Genomic DNA, 26,642 nt, shown 5'->3' on the forward strand with positions numbered 1-26,642 from the left:
TCTTAATACAGAAGTTTGACGATGGAATTTTTTAAGAAATTCTCATTTTTAATCCAAACACAGGTTTTTAAAAACACAGCTGTAGAAAAAAAATTCCCAGCAGCTGCCCACCCTAACACAGAAAAATACTTTGAATTTCTTTTCAAATTTCCCCTTTCATTTTTTCCACTGCTAGAAAAGTAACCTGAAGATCATTTTTACTCTGTGAAATGTACTTATATTTTGCTTATAATGTACAAGAAAGGCATTGCACTTACTATTTGGTCTGAAGACAGCCTAAGTGACTTCTTATAAGATGGAATGTTTCCATGGGCTGGATGCTCTACTGGGGCAGAATCTATTTTCAGGGATTCCTTCAACTCCTGTGATGCTTCATCACTAGAAGAATCATCTTCTGGAGGTCTAACATGACATTAACCAGAATAAACATAAGCTACAGAAAATCCTTCTTTCATGGTATAAGATTCTTATGCAAGAGTAATTTCTGTTTATGTTGAGGGTTTGCTACTAGCCTGATAGCAGATTAACAGTCCATGGCAAATGCCCAGACAAAGCTACTATACACAAATAAGCAGATAGGATTTGTCATGAATGCTAGTGTTGGTGGAGCTCTAAACACTACTATTACTAGCTGGTTCCACACATGAAGGTTTAGTAAAGAGACAGGGGCAAGTGGTCACTAATACTGTTTTGATTAATTGGGTAAACTGCAGATGAAAATTAATACTTAATGAATAACACTGTGTTTTGTTTTTTTTAAAAAGCTGCTATGGTTACTACATATTTTAAACTGTGGGTGATGAGTTAGTGAAGTAGCTCACCTTTTAAGGCTATTCACAGACATTTTTCTGCTAGTTAGAGATTTCAAGATTAAAAGCAGCATTTAATTTCCCTGAAGTATTAAATCACAGTATATTCAGTTTTTGAAGTCTTTAAGACACCAACAACATTTACAAGTAATCTTAGTAAAATCATAGGAGAATACGAACATGCATAATAAATTTCCTAGACTGGGACAGTTTTGTCCTAAATAGTGCTAGTTTTCAACTACAATCTTGGGCAACTTGTGCATTGTAATTAGTACCATTTTATTGTTTCAACTATGTAATATTACAAAAAAAAAATTTGCACATGGCTTAAGTTATTCATACAATATTAGGCTTTCACAGAGAAAAAACAACAAACAAACAAAACCACACTAAACACCCCACACTCCCCTAACAGTATCTCAGAAACAATACCACTGTATTTACAGAGTAGCAGCCTGTTGCTAAAGGTTGCCATATATGTCTTCGTTGTTCGGTCAGTTATGTTAAGATTTAAGAAGTAAACATAAAAGGATTTAGAAAATAATTGCAGTGTATTTGTAGCTCCTACAATGATTGCTGCCACATTATTTTGCTGAATTGTTTGCTAAACACATCTGGTTCCTCTTCAGTAGCTTAGAAGAAAATGTTTCTTCCGCAGTACATTCCTACAGAATTCTCCATTTAAAACAAAACAAAAACCAAAGCATAACAAAAAAACCACAACAAACCAAAAGAAAGGAAAAAAGACACACAAAGTAGTCTTCAGACAAGAACACACCTACTATTAACTTGCTCTTTTATAGTTGCTGGCAGTTCATTTGCTCTTTGTGTCTCAGTTTTTCCCTCTTTTGCCTCTGGTATCTAAAAGCAAAGCAATAAAAAACAAATTGACACTTTAAGCATTTTTAACAGATCCAAGTGAATTGGTAGTTCACACTTAAACAAATACCCATCAATACAGTAAGTCTCAGAATCACTCATTCTGTAAATTGATAACAAAAGGATGCTTACGAAGAAAGGACCCATTAAAGCTTTTTTATTTCAGGAAACAAAATTCTGCATGCTAGCAGTTGAGATCTGCTAGTGCATGGTGAATTTCACACTAAAGGAGCTGTCAACCCACTTTAAGGCACATACTCAAGGTTGAGAAAGCCTAATTTAGTCTAATGCGGGGTTTTCTCAGCATAACATCTATTATGCAGCACAGCACCTACTATTTTATTTGTGTATATATTCCTAAAACATATTCCAGTGACTAAAGAGCAGCTTCGACAACTTCTTATGGCTTAGAAGAAAGAATTTTAGGAATATTGTGCAACAGCTGGATACAACAGATGTTGATGAAGAAACTAGTAACAGCAAATAAAGATGTAGTATTTAAGGCTAAATATACAGATGCAGCTACTGCAACACAGAGTAACTCTCAGCTGGCCATCAGTGACAGAGCTTTATGAGCAGTGTTCTGAGGCACTTCTGACATACTACAATTTTTAACTGCATAGAAAAGAGGAAGGGAGGATCAAAATAGGTCTCAGTTACCTGTTTAGTCATGCTTTCTCTCTTGCGCCAGAACCACCACCTTCCAGATTTCTTTGGCATCTTTTCTTTGACCCAAGACTCAACAGTAGCCTGAAACATTAGGTATGCTTTTAATTTGTACAGGAAAACAAAATCAAGAGATAATGTGTTACTACATGCAAAATATTTTTTTTTTTTAAAAGTATAAATGTATCAATTTACCTTAGGTAAACTCTTCTGAAACACCTGCAAACTCAGAATCATTGGAGCAGCCAGCGCCCAGTTATAATACCTGTTTTGAAATATGTTATTGGTAAGATATTACAAAACCTGACTAGAGGTCAATAAATATCAATGAGTAAACTACCCTTTTGTTGATGAAAATGCATTTGTTGCCAACAAGTAACACTGAAGTTTTCTGCAAGCAGAGTTATTTTAGTATACCTTTTAGTATACCAGCAGAGACTGGCTGGTTGATGAAAACTCAGTGGGAGACTAGGCTGTAGGCTGACCATGACACAGTCAAATTCAGGATCCTTAGGGCAGTGAGGAAGGAGTGAAGCAAACTCACTACCCTCGACTTCAAGAGAGCAGATTTTGGTCTCTTCAAGGATCTGCTTGATAGGGTACAGTGGGACAAAGCCCTGGAGGGGAGGAGAGCCCATAAAACCTGGTCCATATGCCAGGATCACTTCTTCCATGCCCAGGAGCTATGTGTCCCAACAAAGAGGAAGGCAGGCAGGAGAGCCAGGAGGCCTGTATGGATGAGCAAGGAGCTTCAGGACACAATTAAATGTAAAAACAAGGTACACAGAGAATGGAAGCAGGGACAGGTATCCTGGGGGAAGTACAGACAAGTTGTCAGAGAAGCAAGGGATCGGGTAAGGAAGGCGAAAGCACAGAAAAGAGCTGGACCTGACCAGGGATTTTAAGAATAACAAGAAAAGTTTCCACAGGTATGTGGAAAGATGAGGATGAGGTAATATGTGGGCCCACTTCAGAAGGAAACTGGAGACCTGGCCATGCAGGACATAGAGAAGGCTGAAGTATTCAATGACTTCTTTGCCTCAGTCTTCACTGGCAAAGGCTCTTGTCACACCATCCAAGTTAAAGAAGGTGAAGGCATAGACTGTGAAAAGGAAGATCTCCCTACTGTAGGAGAAGAGCAGGTTTGTGACCATCTGAAGGACCTGAAGATGCACAAGTCCATGGGACCTGACAGGATTCATCCATGGCTGGCCGGCTAGCCCCAACAGAATGAAGTTGCAAAGCCTCTGTCCATCATATTTGAAGAGTCTTGGCAGTCTGGCAAAGTTCCCACTGACTGGAAAAGGGGAAACATAACTCCCATTTTCAAGAAGGGAAAAAAGGAAGACTCAGGGAACTACCGATCAGTCAGTCTCACCTCTGTGCACAGCAAGATTATGGAGCAGATCCTCCTGAAGGTTCTGCTACTGCACGTGGAAAGCAAAAGGGTGATTAGTAACAGCCAACACAGCTTCACCAAGGGAAAATCCTGCCTGACTAATTTGGTGGCCTTCTATAATGGGGTAACAGCATCAGTGGACGAAGGAAAAATAACTGATGTCATCTACCTGGACCTGGACCAAAGCTTCTGACACTGTCCTGCACAACATCCTGGTATCAAAACTGGAATGGTATGGATTCGCTGGATGGAGCACTCATTGGGTAAGGAACCGGCTGGATGGCTGCACTCAAAGAGTGGTGATTAACAGCTCGATGTCCAGATGGAGACCTGTGATGAGTGATGTTCCCCAAGGGTCAGTATTGGGACCAGTGCTATTTAATATCTTTGTCAGCAACACGGACAGTGGCATTGAGTGCAGCCTCAGCAAGGTTGCTGACAATACCAATGTGTGTGGCGAGGTTGACACGCTGGAGGGAAGGGATGCCATCCAGAGGGACCTTGACAGGCTTGAGAAGTGGTCTTGTGCAAACTGCATGAAGGTCAACCAGGCCAAGTGCAAGGTCCTGCACCTGGGTTGGGGCAATCCCAAGCACAAATACAGGTTGGGTGGAGAACGGATCAAAAACAGCCTGGAGGAGAAAGACTTAGGGGTGATGATGGATGAGAAACTCAACGCGAGCCAGCAATGTGTTCTTGGAGCCCAGAAAGCCAACTGTGTCCCAGGCTACATCATAAGAAGTGTGGCCAGCAGGTCAAAGGAGGTGATTCTCCCCCTTTACTTGGCTCTTGTGAGATTCCACCTAGAGTACTGTGTCCTATTCTGGAGCCCCCAACATAAGAAGAACACGGAGCTGTTGAAGAGAAGCCAGAGGAGGGTCACAAAGTTGATCCAAGGGCTGGAGCACCTCTCCTACGGAGACAGGCTGAGAGTGTTGGGGCTGTTCAGCCTGTAGAAGAGAAGGCTCTGCAGGAACCTCAGAGTGGCTTTCCAGTACCTGAAGGAGCCTACAGGAAAGCTGGGGAGGGGCTTTTTTCAAGGGTTTGTAGTGAATGCACAGGGGTAATGGATCAAAACTGGAAGAGGGGAGATTTAGGTTAGACATTAGGAGGAACTTCTTTAGTGTGAAGGTGCTGCGACACTGGAAGAGGTTGCCCAGGGGAGTTGTGGATGCCCCCTCCCTGGAAGTTTTCAGGACCAGGTTGGATGGGGCTCTAAGCAACCTGATCTAGTGACAGGAGTCCCAGCCAATGCAGAGGATTGGAACTAGATGATCTTTAAGGTGCCTTTCAACTCAAACCATTCTATGATTCTATAATATACAATTCAACATTTGACAGAGAAATGGACAGAGAAAAATCTCACTTCAGCTAAAGCTAAATTTAATGCAAATGTTCAGTTTAAAATCATTCTCTTTGAGACTGAGAAACTGATCCATCAAAAACACAAATTCCAAGGAAGCTAAGAAATGCACTTTAAAGGATAGATTTTAAATGAGATCTTCTATGACCTAATTACATTATATAGAGAATTTACCTGTTATAAATCCTTATTACCAAATTAGGATTGTCTATGAGTCCAGGATTTTCAGCAAATTCATGATAAGTAATAATATGTTCCATGAATTTTTCTGCAATAGAAGCAGATTTTTAATTAAAAATTATAATATAAAATCCCAAGATGTCTGATTAGTTTGTATCTAGGAAAATGCTTTCTGTCATGTCAGAGTCTTTGGCTGATCTCGCAACATCACTCAGATATGCTAATAGGGCCTACCTGCCAGGAGTCTTGTGACTGTCTCCTCAGTAACAGGGAAAGCCTCGTATCACTTTAACACTCACAGTAATGAGAATTAAGAAATTAGAAGAGGGAGGATAAGGAGAAGATAGGAACTAATTCAGTTTGCAGGCTGGAAAAAAAGAGAGCCATCCTTGTCTAAACAAGTTTTCTTTAAAAATTATTATGGCAGGTAAGGGGCCTACACACTACACTAAAAGGAGAAAGGCAATTGTTAGCCTACCAGGTTTGTTTAAACATTGACTACTTAGAGCATTTTCATTACTATTGACTATACAAGTTAGCAGAAATTAATTTAGTGTAAGACCCCTGCAAGGAAGACAATTTTTTCAAATCAAATCCAGTATTACTACCACATTACCAAGACAGCAGTTCTGAGCATTTATTAATAAGCATTTACATTTCACTTGATGCATTACAGACTGGATGACCATTAAAAAAACCTAATATTAAAAATGTTGTAGTAGATGTTCATGCAGATTATGTGATCCTAGAAGCTCCCTCAAAAATGCATACAATTTCAATATTAGAATTAACCAGAGCATTAAGAGAGAGAAATCCGCTGGTGAAATTCTGAAGGTTAACAAAACATTAGGATAGGAAAAGCAGAGCAGGGGAAAAGACAGTCCAACACAACAGCAAAAGGTTTTTAACAGCTGCAAAAAAAGCAAATAAAAATTATCAGGCATTTGGAAAGAATATGAATTGTGAAGATTTATATAGGACTAAGTCAGTAACTGCAGCCAGAAACAAGAGCTGTTAGTCAGATACATAATACATAGTGCAAAAAAGACGACTGAAAGCTTTTCAAGGCATCAAGTGCTCTCAATTAACTAGGCTAAATTCTGCTATCTCTGCTTGGCAAATGCTGGAGAATTTTAGAAAATGAAACATTATCTATTCCCTGTTCTCAACATGAGCATAATCAGCCAAAGCTTTGCCAGGTGGCAATCAGAGCATTCAAACCACTTCATTTAGCTGCCTGAGCTTTATTACTGTTTGTTCTAGTATTTCACATACCTTTAGAAATCTCTCCATTTTCATTGAGACCTCCACAAAGTGAAAGTGTTACATCAGGCAAGTCCATAGCAGAATCAGACATGCACTCTGTTCCACTGTCAGCAGCAGCACTTCCTACTGATTGGGGTGATTGGGAACCGGAAAGGGTATCGGACTCTGTCCACTGCCTGAAGCCTGGGTCAGAATCACTAAAGGAAAGAAGTCCACATTTTCTCTTAAGTATTTCACTTGCAAAAAATGAATACAGATTTTAGATTACAGAACACGCTATGATTACTCAAAAAAAGCCATCTTGCTGTTGCATTTAAACACATCAGTTTACAACATAAACTTCAAACCACCCGAACAATTACCAGATGTAAACACACACTCCCAACCCTTCCATAATACGACCAAACTGACAGTTTCCAGTTCTCCTAATATTCACCTAAATTGGGAAGTAATTACATTTCTCTTGCCTGCAACAGAATTGGATTTAAATGGGGAAAACATACTCCACTTTCTGTTTTTGCAGAACAATATTATCCTCCTTGATCTTTACCAGAAAGCTGTAGATTAAGAATAAAAACAACATTGATGTTTTTAGAACACTGTGTGTTTGGAAAAAAGTACGATACAAAAGAAAGGTGGTCTTTTAAATAAAAATATCCTGTTGTCATCTAAGGTTAGAGTTATTAGTTTGATCCCAAGCAATGTAATCACTAAGTACTGAAAAGTTTACAATTTTAGGTTTAACATAAATCAATAGGAACTTACTCCTTATTAAGCTGTATTTTTACAAAGGTCTTTCTAGAGACTTATTCTTTTGGAGTATAAAATGCTTTGACTTTGTTGAAAAAAACTAAACGAGTAATTTTGATACTGAACTGCCTTGCATGAAAATCTTGGGGGATTTTTTTGTTTGTCTTTTTTGATATTAAAAAAAAGCTGGGAGCGATGTACAGGATATGCAAAAAATAAACTAATACATGCTTATCTAGAGCTAGTAATGTGTCAAAATAGAGTACAGATGCAAAAGGAGTATGCAATTCAAACTTAACCCCCCTTTGTATATGTAGAACATACAGGTTCCACAAAGATGAAAACTCTAATGACCTCCCACATGGTCTTTCAATGTGTTTCTTGTCAAATCAGAAGCAGTCCTGATAACTCCACAAAAGACTACAAATCCTAAGTCAAATTCTTTTTATCAGAACTGGCACATAAACACCTAAATCATACATGTAATAACTCACATAGCACAACTGCACTATAACCCCAGATCCACAGAACCTTGAGTCAGAATTACCTTTTGGGAAAATAGAGTGCTGCAACTTCAGGTTCCAAAGCCTTTAGGTCATCCAAGTAAATATCGTCAGGCCCCTGATGATGACTTCGTTTGTGCACCCCTGTTAATTTTGACAATTAAAGTTACTAAGATGAAGCTATCCAAACACATTAAATACAAACATAATTCTGGAAGATTCAGATACTTATACATTTGTAAATTTATTTATAAATTCATTAGTTTAATTACATTTTTAGTCGACAAGTCTTTAAATAGGAACAATTGAAAAGACACATTTAACTTTTTCTGCTGTGGCCTCAAGTTTAATAGATCATACTGAAGGAAAGAATTAACAGCTTTGTTATATACCTTTCTTTTTTGAAGGAGAGTCAATTTTTGCTGCTGGTTTTGTTTCTGGTAAAGGGTCCACCAACAGTCTGGAATGATGATCAGCATCTAATGGCAACGGATCTTGAGGTTCTGTGACTGCAGAAGCAACAGAATCTTTAACATCCATCTGCTTAAGCAGAGGATGAGTTCTTGGCTCAGGTTTCAGTACAGTACAGACAGAATCTTTCACATCATCATCATCTTCAACTTCATCAGAGCTCAAGATGACCCTAAAATGAGTCTTCTCTGATGGAGTAATGGTAGCTGTTCTAGGATGTTCCAGTTTCTCTTTCTTGCTTATCTGAAAAACAAAACTCTCGTCAATCCTTTCACTTCACATGTTTGTTTTATTCTGGTCTAAACATTAAACTTGTACTCATGGTACAAGTCCTGGTCACAAGTAAGCCAGGTAAGTATTTTAAACATGTACATTAGCCACACAAAACATTTCCCATCTTATTAGCAGAGTTCCCTGCAACAAAAGCTTCATACTAGCTTATTTACCACTTCAGTAAAGAAACTGGCACCGAGGAAGTGCAGACTTGACCATGGCAAGAAAAACACATATATGTGGATGTACCAAGGCTTTTGTCACCCGCTGTCCCATTAGATACCAATTTTATCAAGGTTACAGTCCCCCTGGAATGACCTAGAACTTTTAAAAAAATAAAGGAAATTCATTCATTTCAGACTTTGACTTTTAGGTTTCCTGGAATTTGCTGACCAGCTTTTGAACGCAACAAATTCGAGTATCAGCCAGCCACAAGGGGGTGCTACTTTCCTATTTCAGCTGAATGACTGTGAAGAACTGCAGATTTCCAACCCTCTTTCAGGACAGAATTCTAGATATGCCAAAACTCAGTTCATAAAATTAAAGGCAATAAATACATTTACCTTGGTGGATTCTGGAAATCCTCCCCATGTCCATTCCATGTGAGATTCAGATCTAAGCAGGCTCTCAGCAGGTTTAACTTCTAGTTCTGAATCACTTTTAGGACAGACTGGATCAGAGAAAGGGCTAGCAAGTCAACAAGAGGAAAAAAAGAAAAAAAGAGAAAGCTACAGTGTTTAAAATGCATTTGTTGTGCAGCTACTGTTGGTAGAGTTTTCTACAGCTTAACAGAGCTTCAATTATTCGGCAACATGGCAAGCAGCCCAGCAGGGTTTTCAGACAGTGAGAAATTAGGTTAAAACCAAAATCACATTAAAGGACTTACATAGCGATCACCCTAAACAGATTTCTCCACTATATCTGCAGTTTAGGTATACCTCTCCCTTCAGCCAACACTGAATTTTTCAAGAAAAACAGAACGAACAAAAAATTCTCTAAAAGACAGAAATTAGCTTTAAGCTCCTTTCCTCTGTAAAAGTTACAGCATTTAAATTTGCTATGCCAACACTTGACTAATAGAAGTCCTACAAATCTGACTCACAAATGCACAAAACAAGACCAATTCCTGATATAGGGAAAACAACATTAACAAACTTAGGAGAGAAAATTGAGATGGCTTGAAAACTTCCTTCACCTTCAGATATATTTGCACTACATGACCTTTTAAAGTTCCATCCTATTTTTCCTACTGTGGTTATTAACCATAAATCAGAAACAGACCTCTGAAATTTACTTTAGCCAAGACTACTTTTAAGGCAGAAGAATTCACACTACAAAATGACAAAAAGGTGTGAATTCAAAATAATTTTGCTCTTATGATCTTAAGGGAGGAAAGGAAACACAAGACCTTGTGTTGAACCAGCATTTAGTGCTGGGAAAGGCCCAAGTCTATCCTTTCCTGAACCAGGCAATCATATTGCGTATTATAGAAATGCTGCTCTTTTTACACTCCAGCATTCACAGGACATTTTTTTTGTTGTTTGTGTAGATATATGTATACCTATATATAGAGAAAATTTGAATTGTAGGGACCAGAACTGGACACAACATTCCAGGTGTGGCCTGACCAGTGCCAAGTACAGTGGGGATGACCAGAGCTCCATCTCTGCTGCAGATGCAGCTCAGGATCCAATTTGTCTTGTTGCTGCAGCAATGCCCTGCTGACTTGTGTTTAGCTTACTGTCACCAGTACCCCCATCCAGTCCTTTCAACAAGGCTGCTCCCCAGCCACACAGATCCAAGCCTGTCCAAACTCTTTGGTTTTGTTATCCCAGGTGCAGGACTTTTAATTTGTCTTTGCACTTGTTGTACTGGGAGAGGTTTAATCTTGATATAATAAATACATTTTTTACAGGGAGAATAATCATTCACTAGAACAACCTTCTCAGGGACACAGTCATGAGACATTTTCGATTTGTTACTGGACAGAGTGCTAGATAATCTCATCTAATCTCCCTTTCCCATGTAAATTTGGACCAGATGACCTCTTCTGGTCCTTTCGAATTCAGGCTGTTCTATTATTTAATACTGAAATTTTACAGCAACCCTTAATATGACTTTAACTTATGGATTTATTTTTTTTCCCCCTTACAAAATTCCTGCAAGGATTAGCTATTTAATGCAGCATCATATTTGAAACTTTCTGGATGTTCATGAAGCCAGGGTTTTGCAGTATCATGCAAGACTAAACTGACCATAATTCAAACAGTAAAAATAAAACACAGATCACAATCTTGATAGTAAGAATCCCTCACATTACTATGAGGAACACCACAAAATCTAAGTTAACAGGACACTTAAACAGGTCTACAGTGATGATTCATCATCACACTGACAACTTTAAACCTTCATCATCCAGGGATACAAAAAGGAAACCATTTAGTGATTCTCCCCTTCCTAGTTCTCCTTCAAAAATTTCCTACAGAAATTACATTTTCTGCACTGTCATTAGGGATTAAAGTAACAGATCGATGAAAATTCATGTATTTGTTAGTTTTCATGAGGAATATGAACTAATTTTCCCTTTGTGCCAAATAATTTGTTCTGTCTATATCACAGGTCAACTAGAAGCCACGCAAATATAGTAACCTGTTTCTAAGCCTAATCCTTATTATTCAGCAGTATGTGCAAAACACTGAATACTTCAGGACTTTGAGAATCTGAGTCTGTTCCATTCCCCAAAGCATACATTTTCTATATCATTCCTGGGGAGAAGTTTTTAGTCAAAAGGCCCATACCTGTAAAAGATTAATGCTAACATTGTTAAAATAGGAAGAATATTGATGATACCAGGTGTTAAATAGTCAATGGTTATGTTTTTTAGTTTTATTCAAGAGTGTGGAACAAACAGATCTGTCCTCATTGAAAAAAAAGAGGTTATTAAAACCTCCCATTTCTTTCACTGTACATGGCTACATTATAGAGTATTTCTTTGGTTGCTTAGGAGAATTAATTTAATGCAAAATTTCTCCTCCTAGATGTCTCATGCAAGAGACAATCCCACATTCAACCCTCCTCCCCAAAGAGGGAAAGGAAAATTGTCAATTTCTGTCACACTGCCATCTGTACCAGAAAGCTTCTTGTAAAAAAACCACATACAAGCAACTAAAAAATCCCCAAAAAACAACAAATAACAAAACCCAAAAGAGCTTTGGTATCTCACATGATGTACAAACAAGAAGACAGACACGATTCTTATTTCCCTGATTCAGCCTGCTAATCTCTGTTAGCTAGTTTTATAAACTGAAAAGGAGTATCAGCCTCCATGCTACAATTATCTAGGTGATATAACCCATACAGCACCACATCAATCCTCAGGGTCAAACACTGACTGCACTGCAGTCAAAAACAACAAACCTTTGAGCAACATTTGAAGACTACGTCTCATCAAGTACAATTGATGATGTCATTGGTTGTCAGCTCAAAATATCAAAAGGAATGATAATGGGATTTCCTGTCCAACTGCTTCTGTTCATTAGCAAGCTATGCAGTGGAGGAATTAGCAGGCACCAAGTGTGGTGTGCACATTTAGACTCTAAGGCCATAACCCGGAAACCACCAGAAGGAGAGAGGTTATACGCACTTAAAGAATTATTTTCTGACGTTTAATCTTTTCTATTCTGTACTGTCATATTTGATGTAGAAGAGCAGGCCCCTGTGCACTGAGCAGCTAACAAGCAACAACAGGTATCATACAAGGCTAACCACTGATCCCTAACGACACTATCAATGTATGTGCTATGAGGCAAATTCCCCAGTTAAACTGAAAAGCAGTAAAACTAGACACTCACCAGAGAGTTAAGATGAATCAGGATACTGCTCTGGACACTATATGCTATATGTATGCCCTTCCCTATATGTCCAGTTTTCAGGAAAAGTATGACAGTTACCTCAAGTACTACCACAACTGGACAGAATGCTTTCTTTTACAAATAGACATAGATGTTAACTGGTGAAATACAAAGGATGAGCCTCAAAAAAAATCTAGAAACTGAACACAAGAAGAACAAAGTAGCATGAACATCAGAAACTGAAGAGCTTGCATGTATATTTAAAAAATGCCTTAGTCATGGTAACTGAAAACTGCCTGGCAAGCTGTATTATGCAATTTCTAAGAATCCACAATCAATTTGTACTGTATCTGGTATCACTTCAGTAACTAGCAAATCCTCTGTTCTGAAGTGGAATATGATTCAAGATTTAGAACAAGGTTTACCTTGAGTAATTTGCATTACTTCACCTGGCAAGTTAACTTATACACTCAACACTTTTGCTTTACGGCATATCAAGTGTTGCTTATGCTAGGGTGAATCACAGGGAGCATATTAATTTTCCATACCCTTCTCAACCTATCACTAACCTTTTATTCACTGCATTTACTTTCTTGAATAGTGGATTTTAATAAGAAAGGTTTGTTGCTTTTTTTTTTTTTTGGGGGGGGGGAATAGAAAAAAGATTTCAAAATATACAGGTTTTGTTTCATAAATACAGTACAGAGGAAGGTTCCCTGAAGTTTCAATTAGGTATCAAATGTTGCACTCAGTTTCACAAAAGTTAAACATGTTTGATAGTCTTACAGATCAGGGAGAAAAATTAATAAAGAGGCAAATGCATTTTTAAAATGAATATATTGGTTCTTTTACAAATTTTGACATTACAAAGTTACTTACTTCTCCAGAGGGGACCAGTCTCCATCAGATAAGGGGTAATGATCCTTTGAGTGATAAATCAAAGATTCTTTTTGTTCTTCACCCTTCGGTGATGAATTTGAGGATCCTCTGTGGAGATACATGAGACATTAAGTCATCTATAAGAAATCTGAATTACTATTTCAGTTAGAAGAGTTACTTTTATGTTATTAAAAATTTCAGATCAAAAGAAAGTATATAACTGAAAGAATTTGCTTGCCACATACGTCTATATAACTTAAAATGCATATAAAAACTCTTACTAATACTTGAAAATATTGCCAGTTTAAAAATCTGCTACTCCTGACACACAGGAAGTTAATATTGAAGAATTCACAAGAGCATAAATAATAGTACTCTTACAGCCAGCTAGTACTCTTACAGCCAGCTAATATTACCAAAACCCAAAGATTAACATAAAGATTTACACATAACCTTTAAGTAAGCCTTAGAATCACTGGAAAAGTTAAACAAAAAAGGTAGTTGTGACAATGCACTTTACAACTGTACATTTAACAAATGAAAATCAGTAAGAAAACAGGGGTCACAATTTACCCAAGAGTTTACAAATTAACAAACTATGACAAGAAGGTAGAAGTACTGTACTTTCTCAACAGTGGGGTTTGTTTTTCACTGGGAAGTCTACTCAATATCTGTAATTTAAAAAAACCCCACAAATAACATTGAGCAGGCATGAATTCTATTTTACAATGAAATTCCTTTTAAATCTTACCATCATAAGTACTTTCTGAACTTAATTGAATAAATAGCTATTCTCAGGATACAACTAACTGGTTTTGAGGTTAGATCAAGGGCATTGTGGCAACACAGTGGATAGAATACAAGGAAGATAAGTCTGGAATTTGAGTGTAAAATGCAATACAAATTATTTTAAGCCTTCATTATGAAAGAAATAAGAAAAAGTAGTTTTCTTCCATTAGCAACACAGTTGCAATGGACTTGTTTTTGGAATGTTAGTGCTAATTTCTCTTATGAATAGAGAGAAGATTCTAAGATTATCTATCATAAATATTTATAAATTTACAAGCTGACTCAATACAGCCCATTAGACCCTAAGAAGTTACAGTGATAACCTTATTTGCACAAGTCCTTAATTTGGAAGACAGCCTAGACCATGTTAAAAACAGAACTCTCAAAATGTCTTAATTGCTCCACTTCTTATTAAGGAGTAGTAATGATGACAGCAGAACTTGAGATGAGAGCTGCAGAGACTGTACATCCTTTGTATTCATAAACCAAGCTAACTGTGATAGAAATTTGTTTCATGCTATTCTTTTTATGTAGTGCCAAGTATCTCCAAAAGACGAGAAAGGTATTACCGAACATTTAAGAAAAAAAATTATTAGAGAGCTCCTCAATATTCTAACTTCAAAGAGGGGCCAGATGACTGACACACATGGGATAGCAAAGAGATTTCATTCACTGGGACTTAGCAACCAAGTGAATTCATATGAAGCATCAAAAAAATCAAACTTTATCTGTAAGTGGATAAATGTGAAGGTTAAAAACCCACATGCAGTTAAAGATTATTGAAAGTAAGAGAGGAAAACCAGTATGCATCAATTTATACCTTCAAGTTGCATTACAAATTCTAAGTGATTTAATTTGCAACATTTGTTAAAAGAACCACCACTTTTTTTCATTCTTATCCACTTTATACATGGTCTTACTAAATGCATACGATTTTAGAGGCAAATAAATACTTTAACTCTTTAACACCCTTGGCACTGGAAACAATGCTGTTTCCTAGTTGTACACACTATAATCTCAGTCCTCTTGGTATGACTAACATATCTGAAGCATGACTAACGTATCTGAATAATGGCTAGACAAGACAAAGGACATATTTTTGTAAAAGCTGCATAAACACTTAAAAATAGCTTTTCCCAAGGAACAGGAAACAGCCTGTTTTTCACTTTATAAAAATAGAAATAGATAAAGACATGACATACGGGTACCTGTGGCTGAATTTTTGACCTTCCTGTTGGAACATCAGCCTCCCTTCTCCTTTCCTAGTTTCACTTTGAAATCTAAAGCTATGTCTAGTAATCATTGTGTTGGTTTTGGTTTTGTTTGTTGTTTTTGGTTTTTGGTTTTTTTTTTCTTTTTTCAGAGCCACACATTTATAACTATAAAAAACCAAACCCCAAAACAAAACTGCTGATATCACCTTCCATCCCCACAGGATGTGAAAAGAAAGCTCATGAGAACCTTTTTTCATAACCTTATCTTAACTGGGAAGAAAAAAACATGCCTTGTGATAGGCATACACCATTTCCTGCCTTGGCAGGCCACTGGAATGACTGTATTATGAACACCACTAACAGATACAGAGGCATAAGCTTACTGTCTCTGGGCTTTCATTACTACAATGTGTTTTTTCAGTCCTGCATTTACTTAGTATTCACAAGGAAACAGCATTCTTATATACAAGATCATCTACCTTTCACATCACAACACTCTTGAGAATGCATTTCTACTGCTGTTCCTGTTTATATTTATGTAAAAAATGTGGTTTGCAAATAAGAAGCTGTTTTAATCTTTCACTGTAAGAGCTACAAAAAATAAAACCAGAGTAAGCTTTATGGAAACATCATCATCTATTCAGCTGTAACTAAACATTTGACTTTTCAGTCAAACCTAAAATTTTTTTATTCAACTCTAATCAAATTAAGATTATTGCTAGAATAGCAATTTCAATTCTAAACATGGGGTGAAGGCAGCCATCGTTGGTGTGACATTCCTAAATTCTCAATATATTTGTAATACTTTATTAAATAGAGAATAAATAATTAATAGATTATATTTTCTTCCTCCCTGTACTTGATGGTTACTTTTAGTTTTGATGGTTTCACTATGACAAGTTATTATCATCTTAATACTTTGATGCGGAAGACTGAAAAAGATCTTGCTTTTCATAAACTGGAAAAAAGGAAGAAAGGAAAAACCTCAAACCAAACAAAATGCCAATTCCCATACAGAGCAGTTGAGTATCAAAATGAAAATTCATTGACATAGATATGACAGTTAAAAAAATAAGGGGAATTATCTAAGAAAGCTTCAAATATTCTAGAGAGCCCTCCAAAATTCAGATTTTGTTTGTTGTGTTTTATTGTGCACAGGTGCAATAGCAGATTAACATTTTTCTGTTTTCCTAACCTTTTTGACTCGTATTTATTAAACTCCTTCAGATCCTTACTGAAAGAGTTTTTTTGGTTATACTTTGCCATATATCAAACCATTCTTCCAATTCCCAGACCAGATCTTGGAATTTATTCAGCCAGTATTACAGTTAATAGTCACGCTGTCCAATAAAGCAGCTAGCTTTGTCTAAAAACTAAGTCCACTTCTTCTGTTAAGCAGCCTAGGAAACTTAAACATAAAACTCATAAGCAGGCGTTTCCTTGATTTTAAGCATTTATATGCTTGATAGCTTTCTTCCATTACTATCTTTCCTACTACTCATATAAGCTTCTTCAGTTTATGTGCTACTACTTTACCACAGGCTCCACTTTACTAATAGTTTATCCACTTAAAAACACAGGACTGATTTCTGCACTGCCCCGACGGTCCTTTATAACTACACATACGTAATGAATGACTCTTCACGTTAGTAAAGAGAATTCATTTACATAGCTTTCAGTAACCAAAGTAAACTTCAAGTTACAGAGAAGTCAACTCAGATGTGGTGTACTACAGGCAGCCCACAATGCAGCTTACGTAAAGGTTACTAAACATACTAGAACACTTTGTTTCATCAGAGAAATTAGACTAGAACTTTTTCTCAGTCATATAACTGATGATGACAATGCTTCTTCACCAGAATGGGCTTAATTGCATTTCATTTTCAAAACAAAATGGCCAAACTTAAAGGATTCTGTAAAGATGTGGAAAATAATAGTTTGGAGTTCTGTTTTCCTTGAGGAAATGCTTACCCAAAGCCTACTGAAACTTATGCATTACTTGCATAAAGGAAAGGTATAAGACACATTTTAAATGTTCAGTAATAACAGTGAAAGCAGTCAGCAAGTATCTGATAGCTTACCTTAGGGGTTGAACACTTTTTTCATCATCTGAGCTTATTTCCATTTCAAAAATCTCTTCTGTCCCAGTAGCAGAGATCTGATCTTCCTTCCTGCTATCTTGTTTATATTTCTTTCTTCTTCTTTTTTTCTTTTTCACGGAACCTGGAGTAAATACAGCCTCTGTTTCCACAGAGTGTGGAATTTCTGAGTTTGAACATATTCTCTCATTTTCACCTGATTTCAAATGATTGTCAGTGTCTTTAAAAAACTGGTCTTCAGTGGGTATTGGAGATGTTGCCAAATATGCAGGAACTTTTTCCTAAGCAAAAAAGAAGAAAATATACTTTGCTTTTTTTTTTTACACTTTGTTTTGTGCATAGAGGATAGTTGTCTGCTACAGATTAATCCTTGCATCTATATTTAGACATGAAACCATACAAATAGCCCAGTGGTATGAAGCTGATATCCAGGACTTATTTGTCATAACAAGAAACTTAAAGATACTGACACCTTGACCAAAGGACACACTGTGAAGGGACAAAGACAAACAAAAGTAGAAGAGAAAGGAATTTGCACAGGAGAGAAAGTTAATGGAGCTCAGTTCTACAGCAAGAACAGACCTAACTACACAATTACTGTTATTCTGCAGGACTCTTATGCAGAAGAGTAGTCAGGGACTACACTGTAATCACAAACAGCCAGAGCACTGATACAACTTCTAATGTGTTCAAAGTCTGAACTGCTATTATATAACATTAAAATGCATTTTTCCCATTAGGAGTTACAGACCAAGTTTTTTGTTCCACTGGTTGTAAAGTAGAGGCAAGTGAAGAAAGGAGAACAAAATACATGACACACAGATTTTACATTGCAAAAAACCTCCAATCACATTCTGGGCTACAACGAAAGAGGCATAGCCGGCAGGTTCATAGAGGTGATTCTGGCCCTCTACTCTGCTGTGGTGAGACCACACCTGGAATACTGTGTACAGCTCTGGAGCCACAAAGATGATCAAAGGGCTGGAGCACCTCTGCTATGAAGACAAGCTGAGAGAGTTAGGGCTGCTCAGCCTGGAGAAGGCTCCAGGGAGACCTTATTGTGGCCTACAGGCCTGTAGACCTAAAGGGGCCTACAGGAAAGCAGGGGAGGGGCTTTTCAATAGAAAGGGCAGTGCTAGGACATAGGGTAATGATTTTAAACTGAAAGAGGGGAGATTTAGGTTAGGCAATACAAAGAAATTCTTCACTATGAGGCTAGTAAGGCACTGGGATAGGTTGGCCAGGTTGGATGAGGCTTTGTGCAATCTGGTCTAGTGGAAGGTGTCCCTGCTTATAGCAGGGAGGTTGGAACTAGATAATCTTTAAGGTCTCATCCAACCTTAACCATTCTATGATTTCATAAAGAAAATAACAGCACCTGAAAAAAGTTAATATTCTATACAGTTAGTGATAATCTACAGTAAGCAAAATTTTAAAAAACAAACAACAACACAGCTGAAAAGTTAAAGGAAAACAGGCTGAAAAATTATGCCTGATGTTACATTATAATAGTCCCAAGGCATATGGTGTTACTTCTGCATGTCAAGATACAAAACCAGCAAAGACAGAATCACAGAATGCTAGGGGTTGGAGGGAACCTCTGGAGATCGAGTCCAACCCCTCTTCCAGAGCAGACCAACCATTTGAAATAGCCTTTCTGAATCCGTCAAGAATGCAATGAGAGCTTTATCTTTTATACTTTAAGCATGGCTTCAATAGGTTACTACAAGGACATGCTGATAAACAGCAGTAATACTGAGAAAAAAAAATATGTCTAAAAGCAACAAGAGCTCGGGCGTCTGCTTTGTGGCTAACTTGATCTATAGCTCAACATGAACTACTAGCTTTCCAGAACACACTGTACACAGATAGGGCACATCTGCTCTAAATTAAAATATACTAAGCAAGTGCAATAGCTCCCTTAAAACACTATACTGAGGACAAAGGTAGTGGTTATCACCATTGCTTTCTGAAAGTCTTAAGATTGGTCAGTTCCCATCAATGGCTAAACACAGCCTACATCTATAAAAAACTTATTTCAGTTTTCATTTTAATCACAGTGTATGCTAGAACAGAATCCAACCTTCCTTTCTCTGTAATGTTATGAATCCCTACCCTACTTCTTCATGCTTATTTTCTCGTTCCCCTTTAAACCATATTTAACTCCTTTCAAATGAGAGCTTCCTCCCATCCCTCACAGTAAATAAGTAGTGCACTAAAGTAAAAAGTGGATCAAGCTAATTTCATTGAAGACCCTAACTCCTAACAATAACAGGAAATTAACAGTTCATCTTTTACTTCACTGAGACAATTTTTCCCCTCTCGAGTGTTTTCATTAAAACTTTTGAAACTTTGTATTTAGAACTTCTTTCCTTCTATCTTGCTGAAAACTGACAAAAGATTACAAAGTGATCAAAACCTCAGGCCTGACAAATGCTGTGATTACATAGGTCTCACAGCCTTAGGAAGTCAGTCTAAATATGAACCACTATTTCTGTTTTTCAGAGGCTCACTAGCTTCCAGCTGCAATAGGTTCTTGGGAAATCAGTGACTATTATAACACAAAGAGAATTCTCAAGTCAAACAAGTTACTGTTAACTGGTTGAAGTTTCATAGATAAAATTGTGAAAAACTGCTAAAATTATGAAACAAATTAAAAATACGCCAAAAATAGACAATTAGTACAGAAGTCAGTTGCACACACATTAAGAACTTAAGAAAAAAATTATTGTAAGGCACTGTAATCTGTATAACTGCAGTCAACATGGATATTACTTAAAAAAAATTAAAAGCAAATAAAAATAGAATTAGTTACTTTATTATCCTTGGTAGTTGAATTGTACAAGGCACCAAGAATCTTGGCAGCACGTGAAAGCGACATTAAGATTCAGTCACAGCAAATCTAGCTTTCATAACAGTTAAAATACTGACACTATATTAAGTATTTTAACACTTTACTCTGTTAATATTGCATCGTAGCCATCTTGAAGCACAAAGCCCTTACATTTTCCTCCTCAGTTTCTTGTACAAAGAAAGCTTCTCCATTGTCACCCAGTTTCATATGAAGATCAACAGCATCGCCATTAATTTCTATATCAATCTGAGGAAAGAAAAAAGTTAATGTAAATATTAATCATAGAGGAAAGCAATGACCACAAGGTCCTAAATTTCAAATTTAGTAACATGAGTTTAAAAAAACCCAAAACCTCAGTGTTTCTCTTTTTCTAACCTTTGCTTTATGCTAATTTAGACAGACAAACATCCCTAATTTTAGTACCTATACTTCATGCTGGTTTCTGGAGACTTCAGTATGTACCTTAAGTATAGAGTAGATGCACAGCTATGCATATTCTGTGTTCCCATCCATTTTGAGACTACCAATTGATCTTAGCCTCATAACATGCCAGAGAAAAATGTGTACACAAAGCAGTAATAAAATTCAATTTCAGTGTTCTGAAATGCCGATTGGAAACTCCAAGTATGAAGTGAGCAAGAAGCAGCAGCCATCCACTCAAGCAAAAGTTGACAACTATGCTAACAGCCTAGTACAGCAACTCAACAGCTTTTTAGAGGTACCAGGCGATTAAATCCTCTCAAATTTGGTTCTTCTTACACTTCTCAGAAGTGTAATTAAAATTATTTTAGCAAGCTCAAGTTTCTGATCATTTCTGTTGTATCTCACTTGCATAGACATTAGAAAAAGTACAGCTATACCATCTCTCTTGTTCCTTGCTGAAATACTGTAATGTACTGTTGCAGTTCTGCTGCAATCTGTTAAAGAAAAGCAACTTTTTATCATCAAGTGTGCTCACTACAAAAAACACTAGCATGTGGGAAATCAAAACAGAAAACTGAAACAAAAGCTGCTCGCCTGTGTTACTATTACAAACTTACAACTTTAAGGCATGCAATTCCCCATGTGAGATTGTTAACAGAAAACCAATGCACTAACGTGGCTGCTCTCTTAGTTGCACTTTGTTCTCCTTTTACATCCAAAACACAAAGATGAGGGCAGTCTTCTGCAGTGCTCCTGAGGTTTTATGATCTGTTTAAATCAATCCACCCTTCAGCAGCACACTTACAGGCAATACTGCCATACACAGTACTCCCTACTGACTGTAAAGTACCCCTAAAATTGGCCTATTTTTCAGTCAAATTTACACTCCAATCCAAATTGCTCCCTAGGAACGATTACTTAAGCCTATGGTAAGGGGATGGCACGACGATCTGCTTGAGTAGCACTGGGTTCTCTTTCAAACATGCCCAGATAGGAATGAAGTTAGAGTTCCAGTTTTTATTTGCTTGTGGATATTAACTACATTTTCTACTGCATATCAGCCTTGAACAAAGCTAACAAGGGGCAATATTTATGATAGGTCACCAGCCCTTAAGAGATGCTCTATTTGTCCTCTAGACATTCCAGAAATACTTGTTTGCAATATCAGGGAACAGTTAATTGGCATTAAGAATGTCTTTCCCACCATTCTTAAATAAGTTTAAAAACAGCCAAATAAAACATATTCATACTGTGAAGTCTATATGTTTGTATTACTCTTTTTGCATAACTTGAGAGCTGTCAAAGCTTTTCATCACCCCCACCCCGTTTTCTTTGCGTTTGGGTGTTTTTCGTGGTTTTTTGTTTTGTTTTTTTAGATTACCACTGGATGTTCTGGTTTGCATTCCAAAACTATCACTTTGTACAGCACATATGAGAAAGTGCTTTGTATTACATTAGTCTGCTAACTGGGTACATAGGGGGCTGGAGAAGGAAGAAAGGAGTAAAAAGGGAATGCATTGTTATTCAAAACTTTGTTCTGGCCCACTTTGTGAACTTACCACTTTTTCTTTAGAGCGCAATACACCAAGCTTCCCAAATCGGACATGAAAAGGAGAACACTGGTATGTACCATCTTGTTGACGGACCACGATGACATCAATGCATCCTGAAAGGGTTGCCTGATTAATGCCTTTGTACAGCTCCTTCACAGTAACCAGGACATGTCCTGCAAGCTGTCCTACGTAATTCATAGTCTGTGACTAAGGAAGAGAAAGTAAAAAAGCAAAGTAAACAAATCTTTTAAATGTAAAAAGTTTTGTGGTTTTTTTTAAATCTACATAGATGTGCAATGTAATTTATAATTGCTCTGATTAATTGAACAAGATTTACACAAATGCCTTCAAAAGTCAACAGAATGTTAAGCCAATTTTTACATTACTAACACACATTACCTAATCATATTTAAATTTTTGCAAAAAACCCCACAACTTCTCCATAAGACTTATAAAGGAAGATGGTGGTTTTTCAATACCGATATGAAACTGGTTTTAAGTTATCCACGTAATTACTATGCTAAGCAACAAGCCAGAGAATCTTCTCACACAGATTTAGAACAACATGGCTGACAAAGTCAAAAAAAAAAACAGACTGTCAATGCCTCACTGTCAAAGGTCTCACTTCAAACCCTTCCTCATCTTCCCTCTTTTAATTGAGCTGACTTTAGCTCAGTGATACAGCTGACAGAAGTCTACCCATTTTTTATTGTTGTTCTTGTTCGTTTCCCTGCATTAGTAAGTTAGATAATCACCAAGAAGAATATAACAAACACCAGAAAGTCATGAGGCACACAGCAGCACCAGAGAGTAGGAAAAAACAACGGCTAGGGCAGGGAACGGAACATAGTCCTTTTGACAAGTGAGGTATCTGCTGCATCCCATGGAACTGTAACACAAGACAGAAAGGTAGTAATATCTCTCCTTTATTGTTTAAGAAATGAATTTTCCTGTACAATGATAGTCAATCTTTATTCTAAATCCTAGAAAAAAATCTCTAACACATAGTCATTACTATTCATAGTTATACCTTGGCCCCTTCCAAGAGGAGTCCATGTTACTGGCTTGCAAAGAAAAGTTGGTTTCACATCACCAAGGAGACTGAATTTGTTAAAAGAAATGTTTGGCACCATGAGGAACATAAGTTCTCAATAGACTCTCCATTCCATATATTCTGTTTCAATTAACAGGACTTGAGAAGTGGACTCTAGAAAGGAATTATCTATCATTTAAATAGCAACTATTTAAAAGGTAAGAATTTCATACCAACTGCTAAGAACAGGATTCTGTTGATAATATAGTTTTCCTCACATACATGCTAACTGATCTTGTCTAGCCACAGAAATTCACAAAAAAAACTGCTAACAAGACTGAACCATTCACCTATTTTACATATATTCTTGCTTTCCTGTCACAAAAGTTGTTTGAGATCTCAGTTGCATTTCTGCAGCTCACAGCACAGCCTCTTTATGTTCATACACAACCAGAACCTCTTACGTGAGAACAAGTTAGAAACTTTCAAACATACCGAGTATTAAAAAAACAATGTTTATACAGAAAGAAGCTCTTTATGATCCAAGTCTTAATGCAAATATTGTTTTGTACATTGTAAGTAAACAAAATTGTAGATCAGAGACTAATATATGTTACTAATTATCAAGTTGCAATTCAGCTTTTAGCATAATGGTTTGCTTTGTAAGATAAACGTTGTTTAAGAGGTTCAAACTATAGAAAGCAAATAAAGTGTCACTACATACCTAAGAAACATGAGATTATTAATTTATCTCAAATCTCAATAGAACCCCAGCTAGGAGGTTTTTAATTTTAATTATTTTTTTTAACTTTTTGCTTAAAGTTTTATTGTACATTGTTGAAAAACTTGTAGGGAGTACTGAATCTGACGATAGGGAGGAACTACTTTAAATGTTACGGTGTTAATTCTTGCAAATGCAACAGAAATAGCTTGATCACAGAATAACCAGTAAGACAAAGTATTTCCTTGACAACATTCTTAATTTCATGCTTAGTAAACACTTCTTAAATGTCATTACCCTGAAAGCAGAGAGAAATGGAGAGCAGTATGACTTCATAACCTGCTATATAAAAAGCATGTCAACATCCAGTTCTGCAATTAAATAAAGAAGTCAGATGGACAAGACTAGGAAAGGCCAATGGAGCAGTATTTCATTATAGCATTTAGCTTTTATTTATTTTGATCTCCAAAGTATACACATTACCTGATGCATTCAACTGCAGAACCCTGCATAAAACTTCATGTAGCTCACCACTACTTATTCTTCTAGCCTAGCAATTTAAAAGGCTACCAATACTTAAGGACTCACAGTAGAAGAACACTTTGTGACCTAAGGCTCCAGAGAGAATAATTGTTTATGCAATACTAACTGGTTTGCAAAAATTATTATGGCTGAATATACTAATACTACTAAGCCAAGTGCAATGCAATTGGAATGGGGAAAAGGATCTCTGTCCTATATCATAAAAAAGATTTTTATTTGGCAAGACGCCATTACACGGCAAAAGACAGAAACTGAAACTGCTTTTTTTTTTTTTCTTAAGGAAGAGCATAAAAGTAAATACAAAATATATGCTTGCTGACCTCCTCATGTTCCAGTAATAAGGAACAGAATGTCTCTCAGAAATGGCTAAACAGTACTACAGCACAGACTAAGCATCTAACATGCTCTACATGATAGAAAGCCAATTTTTCAAAACTCATTACAAGTAAATGCTTACATTAGTGTAACTAGAGGGAGAGGTTTTGTGGATAGGAATTGTATCTACCATTAACAAAGATGTTATTTTGGCTATCAAACAAGCATGCTTCCTTTAATGATTTTTTAAATGTTATTCAGTAATAGCCATATACATGTGCAACATACAATAAAAGTCTGTCCACAAATTTGTGTTTTCTGTGCATTTGGAGTATGGCTTCAGTAAAGGTAAACTGCATTTGTTGTGTTCTTAAAGTCAACACCTGTTACACAGGTGCACCCATGTGAACACAAACCTACAAATGCCCTGCTCAAAGGCAAGCAAGCCATCAGATTGCTCTGGAGAGATAGAGCTTTAGAGGGCATGAATTTTAACTATCACTGCAAAAAAAAGTGAGTTACTAGAGTGTAATCTTAGCTTACAAGAGAGTAGATATTTATACCTTCCACTTATTTTGAGCCATATTTAGAGGATTAAAGGTTTAATGCCACATGATGTAAACAGTAAGGAAGATGCATTTGTTTCAAGGAATCAGATAGAGGAACAAAATAAATAACAAGCATAGCAATGGTTTCTCTCATTTTCTCTCATCTTGCCTATATTTAGATGCATATATACATACGAGGCAGCAGCTTTCCTTAACCAGAGAAAATTTATAGCAAGTGTTTTACTAGTTTCTATTTTGTACCCTGAAAAGACTGAGGGGAAAGAAAATGACAGTGTGAAACCTGACCACTCATCATGTCTACTCAGCAAAGGCAAGCAAACAAAAACATCTTTGCTCCAAGGAAATATTTTAATTGAGGCTTAGGATTGCTTCTAGTACTGCTCAGAGCACTTATAGAACAAAAACAGGGGAAAAAATAAGTCTGTTGAATGCTTAAGTATTTCACATACTGTTAAACACAGGAAGTCAATTTTTATATTTCTACCATTCCATAAGAAATTCTATAACCACCGTTAGCAATAAATCTGTCAAACTCACCAAAATTCCAGAGGGAACCCTTTCATGGGCAGCAACACTTCTATTGAGGTCATCTTCAAAACCATCTGAGAAATGCATCTCAGAAAACAGAAAACTAACTTTCCATAGTACAGGTAAATGCAAAGCTTGCAGCCATAACACAGTGTTGTATCAGCATTTATCCTCTTTCCACAGTAGACTTATGTAAATCTTCTGCTCTCAGAGAAAATGTTTGGTGTACTTTCCCACGCAGTATTATGATTAAAAAGGAAGCGCTTCTTTAAGAAAGCTCACACAGAAACTCCCTCACCAATAGGCTTTGCTTGAAATGTCACAGCCCCCTTGCGTTCTTTGAGATAAGTAATAACACGGGCAGACTTTGCCATATGTTTGCACTGATAGGTAATGATCTTGTTTTACATCAGGTCACATGACATTAGCTGAAGCTCCCACGAAAAGAAACCGGGATTTAGTTAATGATTCTTAAGCAAAGTCTACATTACCTCACTCAGACTTTTCACCCAGTGTTGCAACTCTACCACCTGCAGCAGCATTCAAAGTCCTAGTTCAGCCTGCTGCACACCTTATTCAAGAATGTCTGCTGCCCCTCCGTTTGCCTGCTCTCCACTGACAGTTTCAGTGGGCTAGCTCATCACAGGACAAATTTAATGACATTTCAGAGTCTGGTATTTGTGGGCTATTTTTGCCCCTTTTTGATATTGCA

General features: G+C 36.9%; 1 protein-coding gene across 1 annotated transcript in view; it reads right to left on the reverse strand.

Annotated features, from left to right (window-relative positions):
• Positions 1-26,219, reverse strand: part of LPIN2 (lipin 2) — a 32,054-nt gene extending 5,835 nt beyond the window's left edge. The window contains exons 1-14 of the mRNA XM_010006849.1: positions 25,940-26,219; positions 22,228-22,428; positions 20,396-20,491; positions 17,374-17,672; positions 13,290-13,397; positions 9,123-9,246; positions 8,208-8,529; positions 7,860-7,959; positions 6,572-6,759; positions 5,291-5,384; positions 2,550-2,619; positions 2,349-2,438; positions 1,588-1,670; positions 258-402 (exon numbers count right to left, since the gene is read on the reverse strand). Coding sequence (XP_010005151.1) covers positions 258-402; positions 1,588-1,670; positions 2,349-2,438; positions 2,550-2,619; positions 5,291-5,384; positions 6,572-6,759; positions 7,860-7,959; positions 8,208-8,529; positions 9,123-9,246; positions 13,290-13,397; positions 17,374-17,672; positions 20,396-20,491; positions 22,228-22,428; positions 25,940-26,017 — 1,998 coding nt within the window. The 5' untranslated portion in view covers positions 26,018-26,219. The remainder of the gene's footprint in view (positions 1-257; positions 403-1,587; positions 1,671-2,348; positions 2,439-2,549; positions 2,620-5,290; positions 5,385-6,571; positions 6,760-7,859; positions 7,960-8,207; positions 8,530-9,122; positions 9,247-13,289; positions 13,398-17,373; positions 17,673-20,395; positions 20,492-22,227; positions 22,429-25,939) is intronic.
• Positions 26,220-26,642: the final 423 nt, after the last annotated feature.

Source organism: Chaetura pelagica, unplaced genomic scaffold (assembly GCF_000747805.2).
Source record: "Chaetura pelagica isolate M959 unplaced genomic scaffold, ChaPel_1.0 scaffold109, whole genome shotgun sequence".
Lineage (NCBI taxonomy): Eukaryota > Metazoa > Chordata > Aves > Apodiformes > Apodidae > Chaetura > Chaetura pelagica.